Source organism: Euleptes europaea, chromosome 2 (assembly GCF_029931775.1).
Source record: "Euleptes europaea isolate rEulEur1 chromosome 2, rEulEur1.hap1, whole genome shotgun sequence".
Lineage (NCBI taxonomy): Eukaryota > Metazoa > Chordata > Lepidosauria > Squamata > Sphaerodactylidae > Euleptes > Euleptes europaea.
In genome coordinates this window covers 53,657,281-53,665,568 of record NC_079313.1, presented here as the reverse complement: position 1 = coordinate 53,665,568, position 8,288 = coordinate 53,657,281, and the positions used below count along the sequence as shown (strand labels likewise).

The following is an 8,288-nucleotide window of genomic DNA, read 5'->3' as shown; positions in this document are numbered from 1 at the left end:
GGAGTATCCCTCCCAGGTGGTTGGCTCAAGACAGCTGCTATTCCGCCCAGGTGAGTAACGAAGTGTACAGCACTCTAAAGCAGATATAGCAAGATGGGTCCCATGGTGGCCTGAGATGCTTCGTGCCATCTTTAGTTTACTGAAGTTTGAACATCCCTATGGGAGCTCTGAAAACCTTAGTCTATATTTTTGATATGAAAAGGTACAACCTTTTCATATCAAGTACAACCCTATTAAATCTTGGATATCAAGGAGCTAAAACAACAGCCAAACAGAGGCTTTGGGACATTGCCCTTCAAGATGATAGATCAAGGGCTCATTCGGTCCCAGTAGTGGAGAACCGTATTAAATTTTCGGTTCCCCCAAATTATCTTTATGCCTTAGATTACCCTAAATATCAGAGAGCCTTCACTTTAGCCCGTTTTAATGCCCTTCCATCTGCTCTTCTTGATGGGAGATATGCCCATCTCCCTTACGAATTCCGCCTCTGTCCATGTCAATCTGGAATGGTGGAAACAGTTGAACATGTTCTATTACACTGCCCGTTTTATCAAGTCATACATAAAACACTCATTGATCCAATTTTGTCTAGCTTCCCAGATAGAGACAGAGTTAGTTATACTATTTTATTATTAGATGATTCTGTTAAAGATATTACCTATCAGGTTGCGAGATTCTGTGCCAGGGCATGTGCTATAAGGCAGAAGAAGCTGTTATAATGATTTTTCATGTTAAACATACTATTTTACCAAGAGTTGATGTAACTAAATTTACGATTTATTGAGCAAATTTTAGACATTTTGTTTTAAATACTGATGATATTTCTTTTTGGGCAAGCTGGTCTTTGACTGTAATAAACAAATGATGATGATGATATGAAAAGGAAACCTCGTTTATTTTAATTCTAACCAACATTTTTATATGCCGCTTTTTTCCCAAAGCAGCTTATAACATCATGCTCCTTTTCTCCATTATATCCTCACTATATTATTATACCCTCATTATATCCTCATTATAGCCCTGTGAGGTAGGTCACGCTATAAGAGAATGCCTGGCTCAAAGTCACACAGCAAGAGTGAAGCCGGGTCTGATCCAAGTCTGATACTCTAATAGGGATGCCAGGTTCCTGATGGAGGCAGGGGGACTTCTGCTCCTGCCCCCAGAAAAAAATACCATTGGTGCAAAGGCATTACATCACTTCCAGGTTTCCCCCAGGATTGATATAATGGCATTGCACCAATGGTGCCACCGCCCCCCCCATTTCCCTCCCCCTTCCCCCAGACACCCATTTTTTCAGCCATTAGCTGGCAACTCGCTACACTAATCACTATACCACACTGCCTCTTGCCAGGTGACCATGCCTTAAAGTGAACCACACAAAACATGAGACTAAAATGGTGATTCTTCCACAGTCTTTACCACAGCAACTGTTTGACACACAGACTGAATTCAGAGTAGCAGCAGGTAAAGACAATACACTGGGAAGGCCACACCTGCATACATTTATTCAGGATTAAGCCTGATTCTCCCCCTTAAATCTCAGGCTTGAATTTAACTCGTACCTTTAATCTTCAACAGTATTAGTGAAACAATTATAAGAGCACATAAAAGCCATGTAAAAGTTTGAAGGGTGGATGATCAAAGGAGGCTGATATGTAAGAACAAGATGGAAGGCTGGCTTTGAGATTCAAAGCTTTTGTGTGCTCTAATCATTTCACTAGCATTCATAAATCTTTAACATCCTTTTCTCAATGCTTTTTGATTTTTATGTATTCAATTAATTTCAACAGAATGTGTTCTAAATACATCATATGCATTGATGTCATGTAGGGAGCCTGCAGAAGCTTCAGAGGAAGAACAGAACATGAACACTTCCATTGTGGTAGAGAAAACCCATAGGAAGTGAGCTCAGTTCTCTCAAAAGGCCCTTTCTCCCGCACAGAACTTCCCCGTGGATTGTTGCCATTTTTTGTTTTATCAGCATGCTGTAGGTTAAGATTCCCTTTTTTTCTTGGACCAACTTTACTGTGGTATTTCTTTGTCCATTTAACTACCATAGAGTTTCCTTTTTTTCAGATTCACAACCACCTTTAATTGACAAACAACAACAATGTATTGAGAAACTGGAAGAGGAACATGACAGCGTTAGAAGAGATTTCTACTGGTCTTTTAACTCCTTCAGTCTTCGGATGAAAGATTTCACTGTCACCGCTGAAGTAGTGTTGTATGTCCAGGCACCACCAGCCACTGTTTTCATGCAAGATCCACAATGCCAGATACCCACAGCTTTCCTCCTCATTTTGGTCTTGCCACAGAAGGAGCAGGTATATTTGGCATGTTTAATTTCAATCTTCTTCACCATCTTCCTCAGGGAAGCTCCATATCGGGTAACATATTTACCCACAATGCCAACTTTCTTGGCCATCTTGCTACAGCTACAGACTGCAGAAATAGCTACCATAGATTCTTGTAGGTTATCCGGGCTGTGTGACCGTGGTCTTGGTATTTTCTTTCCTAACGTTTTGCCAGCAGCTGTGGCAGGCATCTTCAGAGGAGTAACACTGAAGGACAGTGTTACTCCTCTGAAGATGCCTGCCACAGCTGCTGGCGAAACGTCAAGAAAGAAAATACCAAGACCATGGTCACACAGCCCGGATAACCTACAAGAACCAATGAATTCTGACCGTGAAAGCCTTCGACGATATTTTGAGCTACCATAGAGTTTCTAGAGTATCGGTTAATCCACTGACATCACATCCTGGCTTTTGCCTGGATGTAATGTTGGCATGTAGCCTGACAACATTTCAGCCCCTTGCCCTGTCCCTGAAGCTCTCGACGATGCCAGGACACCACCTTGCATCCCTACATCTCTATGCTACACATGTCAATTCCCCTGGAGGAAACGGCAGCTTTAGAGGGCACATTGAGTGACATCACTTTCCTGCTGAGCTTCCTCTTCTCCCCAATTTCACTCTCCCCGGCATCAGCCCTCAAATCTCCAGGAATTTCCCAAGCGGGAGCTGGCAACTCTATTGCTGCTGTGCTTATGCATATTTCCAACCATCACCAACACCCCGGGCAGTTTAAATGACATGTTTCTGCTTACCAAAAATATATGTTGCATCTCCTCTTTAATTTAAAAAAAAATGCTTATGTGAAGACTGCTGTTTTGATTGACCAGCAGTTTTGTTTTGATTGTACATTAGTGGCTTAAATGATTTCATACAATTATTTATCTTTGTGATAGAATGATTTTCTTCATTAAGTCAGCAAATCTACAGGACGTCACGATGCCAAACTGCCACATGGACCTATATCACTGTATTCTGTAAGGGTACTGAACCGACAGCAAAGGTGTCTTATTTATTGGTGTTCAGTGAACCAGAAATATTTGTTGGTTTACTGACTGATATTTACTTTACTGATGTTGGAGATGATAATGCTGCAATTTCAGAAATTCCAGCATGCATACAGCATCTTTTGCATGCTGCAGTATGCTCTGGAGACACCTTTTTGTTGTCTCCTTTGCTCTTCTCAGTGAACTGTAAATCATATCATGAAACAACTGCTTCCAAAGTACAGTAATTTGTCATGATCCAGGGACCATGCCAGTTATAATGCATGCACTTAGCCTGTTCTACCTTGTGGCGCTGACGCAGGATTGCCACATTGTGCTGCCATTTAAGTAATAAAAGACAGATGTTATATGATAATGTGCATTAACCCCTGGGCTTGTGCGGATGCCAATGAGTAATCACTGGTGGAATCAATATGGGCAATAAAAATGGGGTCTATTCAAATTCAGGTGAAATTGCCAGGAGTTAATGGGGCTGCTACTTTAAATTTTCAGGGACTTCTGACATAATTTCCAGTAATCTTTTTGCTCCAAATTGTTTGAATATCTGAGTGTTGAGTGCTTGAAATATCAAACTAAATGGGCTACCTAATGGATAAAGTCATAAACTTGTAACAGGGTTGTAAATGTGTAGCCCAAATATTCTAGTGTCATGCTGACATGTCATGCTTTACCACATAGTGGGTGAAGTTAGCGGAGGACTCCTTCTGAGGATTTTCATGCATGTTTATGCTTATGCTAGGGGTGTACAATCGGCTGTTGCTGACCGAATAAATAAATATTTGTTATTGTTTTGATAGTGACAATAAACCATAAAATTAAAAATTGTCTAGATGCAGATGGATACTATGTCCTGATGCCTGAGCTTCCAACAGAGTTACTAATCTCCAAGCAAGGCCTGGGGTTCTCCTGGAATTACAACTGATCTCTAGAATATGTAGATCAGTTCCCACTGGGTTTGCCAACCTCCAGGTGGTGTCTGGAGATCTCCCGCTTAGGGTTGCCAACTGCTGGGTACTAGCTGGAGATCTCCTATTACAATTGATCTCCAGCAGATAGAGATCAGTTCACCTGGAGAAAATGGCCACTTTGGCAATTGGACTCTATGGCATTGAAGTCCCTCCCCTCCCTAAAACCCACTCTCCTCAGGCTCCATCCCAAAAACCTCCCGCCGGTGGCAAAGAGGAACCTGGCAACCCTACTCCCGCTATTACGACTAATCTCCAGGTGATAGAAATCAGTTCATCTGGAGAAAATGGCCACTAGCAATTGGACTCTTTGGCACTGAAGTCCCTCCCCTCCCCAAACACTGCCCTCCTCAGGCTCCACCCCCAAAATCTCCAGGTATTTCCCAACCTGGAGCTGCTTTACTAGGTTGATACCTGCACACATAGTATATGAGAGACATATACTAACCAGTATTACAACTAGAACCTATCTGACCAGATGTTTGAGTAATTGGGAATAGATTTTACAACCTATGCACATGCCTGGTTGGGTTTTAACTGTTTGTATATGTATTTATTAATTTATTTCTGTAAATGTGTGCAGTCTTAACAAGGGTTTTAATTAACCACTGATGAAGGCTATATAGGCGTATTTATACACACACACACAGATATATATATGTGTGTGTGTGTGTGTGTGTATATATATATATATATATATATATATATATATATATATATATATATATATATATATATATATATATATATATATATTCTTTCCACCCAACCATGGGTACCCAGCTGCTGTTTTTAGGTTGGGTTTTATTGCCCTCTTCTTTCTTCCACCCCCAAAATCTCCAGGTATTTCCCAACTTGGAGCTGGCCACCCTAGTTCCCATTGAGGAAATGGCAGCTTTGGACGGTGAATTCTATAGCATCACATCCCTGCTGAACTCCCTGCCTTCCCCAAACTCCACCCTCTCCAGGCACCACCCACCAATCTCCAGATATTTGCCAAACCAGAATTATAAATCTTAGCTTTCAAGCCAGCACAGACTGCTGGATCCTGCCTGCAGATATATGTTACTTTCTTCACATTCCCAGTTCATGATTCCATCTCTTTCCCAGCTCTGAGATTATTTGACATTTTCATTCATTTCTTCAAAACAAGCTTGTCTTCCTTAAGAATCCAGCTGAAAGATAAAAATTATAAACACAGCACAGCTTTTGGGCCCACATACTATTAAGGCACACAGTTTGAAATGAAGAGACAAAGGAAAAAATAGCTTCCATTTAAATGAGGCCTAGTTTATTACTTAACTCTGCCAAAGAGCCATAGTGTGAAAAAACAATATATCTCAGGTGTAATAGGAAATAAGAATAATGGGGGTTCTAAGCAATATTTAATTGGATTAAGTGAATTTGGTTTGGGAGTGTTGAATCTATAAAATCTCTTGCACTGTGAAATTAAATTATAGATAATATACAGTATCTTTGGCTATGAGCCATGAGCCCGTGCTGGGATTAATCAATAAGCAATACATCTTCCAAATAACACTATAAAAAGTAAACATCTCCTCAAAATTACTGTAAAGGAAATTTAAAAGTAGGGTTAATTCTAGATAAGCCTAAGTGAATATAGTCTCTGAAGGCCAGCATTTTATTCAACATTCGTGTAAAGGGAGAATATTGTGAAGATACGTTTTACTGCTCATAGATCATACAGCCATATATGCTGCTTAGTGTATACCAAATAGCTGCATAGGGATATCTGTAAAATAAAAGGGCAAAGTATTAACTTGGGACTTTTACCAGGAAATAAATATGTTATTGTTTCCAAATCTTCCCCGGTTGCACTGAATGCACTCAAAGGTGAGGGTTTTCTTTCATATTCATACATAGAAGGCCAGCATTTGCTGATAATGAGTGCCTCGGAGCATTCAAATCATTTCTCACACAGACCTAGGGGTTTCAGCCTCCAGGTGGAGCCTAGAGATCTCCCAGAATTACAGCTGATCTCCAGACTACATGGATTAATTCCCCTGGAGAAAATGACCCCTCTGGAGGCTGACCTGTATGGCATTATACCCCAAGAAGGTCCCTCCCCTCCACAAACTGAGCCTTTCCTAGTATGGTTGCCAACCTCCAGGTACTAGCTGGAGATCTCCTGCTATTACAACTGATCTCCAGCCAACAGAGGTCAGTTCATCTGGAGAAAATGGCCACTTTGGCAATTGGACTCTCTGGCACTGAAGTCCCTCCCCTCCCTAAAACCCACCCTCCCCAGGCTCTGCCCCAAAAACATCCCACCGGTGGCGAATACAGACCTGGCAACCCTACTCCCCAGGCTCCACACCCAAATCCCCAGGAGATGGCAACCCTACATTAAATCTCGAGTTCCCAGTCTCATTGAATTTAGAGGATTGACTCCAGACCCCAACACCAAAAGGCTGCCATAAGGTGTTTCCTCAGGCTCCACCCCCAAATATCTAGGAATTTCCCAACCCAGAGTTGACAATCCTACACAAACACCATTCTCTTGTAATGTGTACAACACTGTAAGGCAGGTTCAGTATTATTGTTCCCATATTGCAGATGGGATGGGCAAGATTAAGACCAAGTGGGTTGCAGAGACAATATTTAAAATATGGCAGAGACAATATTTAACTAGAATTTTTGCTCATTCACAGTGTAATTCATTGCAGAATTTGTCCCATCTCAAACCATAAATGGGCTTAGACTGGAGTAACTCTGCATAGGATTGCACTGTTAGTCATTATGGGATGCCATCCTAGTGCTTCAGTTCATTGTTAGCAAAATAAGGATGACAACTGTCTATGTAACTTCAGTTAATGTGCTGCTATTGCACAATGTACCTGCCTGCTCTCTTTTGCCACTGCTAAGAGACTGCCTGCGTATGCTCTTGCAAAATACAGGAAAATACAGGCAAGGACATTGACACTATTTAAACTCGTGAAATGTCTCCTGGGCCAGGAATTGATTTGAGGACTTATGGAGGGTTGGAATCTGTACCGTGAGAGTGGGAACCCCAATCAGTCTGTAGTGCTCTCAATTTTGTTTTATTCTATAGATTATATGCAACAGTAAGAAGTGGATGACAGTAACTGCTCTCTAATAATAACGTAGCCTTGCCCTGTGCAGAGGATGGAAGTAGAAAAACTGGACCACCTCACAGATAAGGCAGACATTGCTTTGTTCTTGGGGAGACACACAGATATACAAATAATGGATTTGAAAATTACCCAAATGAAAGAAAAATACCAGTAAGAAACAGCCTGAGGAGAACAGAAAATGCTCCAGTGGGAACAAAATATTGAGGACAAATGTATGTGGGTTAAAAGAAAAATGGGTGGAGGAGGGAATTAACCTGCTCAAGTTCCTGATTGCTTTTGTGGAAGGGGAGGACCTCCCCTGTTACTTTAATTCCATTTATTCCACACTCTTTTACTTTAATTCCATTTATTTCCTCCCATTGTTAAATGACAACTTAAAAAATGGAATCCTCCATGTATGCAATTTTTATCATTGATTTGTTCATCTGATCCTGAGATCTGTTGTAAAAGACAGGGACCAATTACCAGTGCTAGAAACAGCAGATGAAAATGGCCATGATGACAGCCACTTTTATCTGTCTTCCTGTCCTGTTCATGGGACGCTTGATTCTGAAATGAAAGTACTCACTGTCCTTCATGAATACATTGGTGTTGGGATTTTATATTTGGTTAATATAGCAAAGTTTGCTCAGTCATGGAAGCGAGATATTGAGTGCAATAAATTCAGTCTTCCCAAGAAGTAAATAGCAAAAAAAAAAAAAAAAGTAGAACTTACATTTATTCAGGTTCAGTTTGTTAACATTCTTGTTGCAGTTGATAAAAGATAGAAAGCCTCATCTAAAGAATACATGTCCCTATACAAGTGGCTAGCTAATCCGGCGTCTTGTGAGTGCGAGTATGATTGTATGG

The 8,288-nt window shown here is 40.9% G+C and overlaps 1 protein-coding gene across 1 annotated transcript; it reads right to left on the bottom strand.

Annotated features, from left to right (window-relative positions):
- Positions 1–2,153: 2,153 nt before the first annotated feature.
- On the bottom strand, positions 2,154–2,461 carry LOC130473224 (60S ribosomal protein L37a-like). Its single transcript, XM_056844751.1, has one exon. It carries the CDS (start codon positions 2,459–2,461, stop codon positions 2,159–2,161), a length of 303 nt encoding a protein of 100 aa, XP_056700729.1. The 3' UTR covers positions 2,154–2,158.
- Positions 2,462–8,288: the final 5,827 nt, after the last annotated feature.

What these genes read in the sequence shown, in the direction of transcription:
- LOC130473224 (XM_056844751.1), bottom strand. Translation starts at nt 2,461, where the DNA reads ATGGTAGCTATTTCTGCAGTCTGTAGCTGTAGCAAGATGGCCAAGAAA.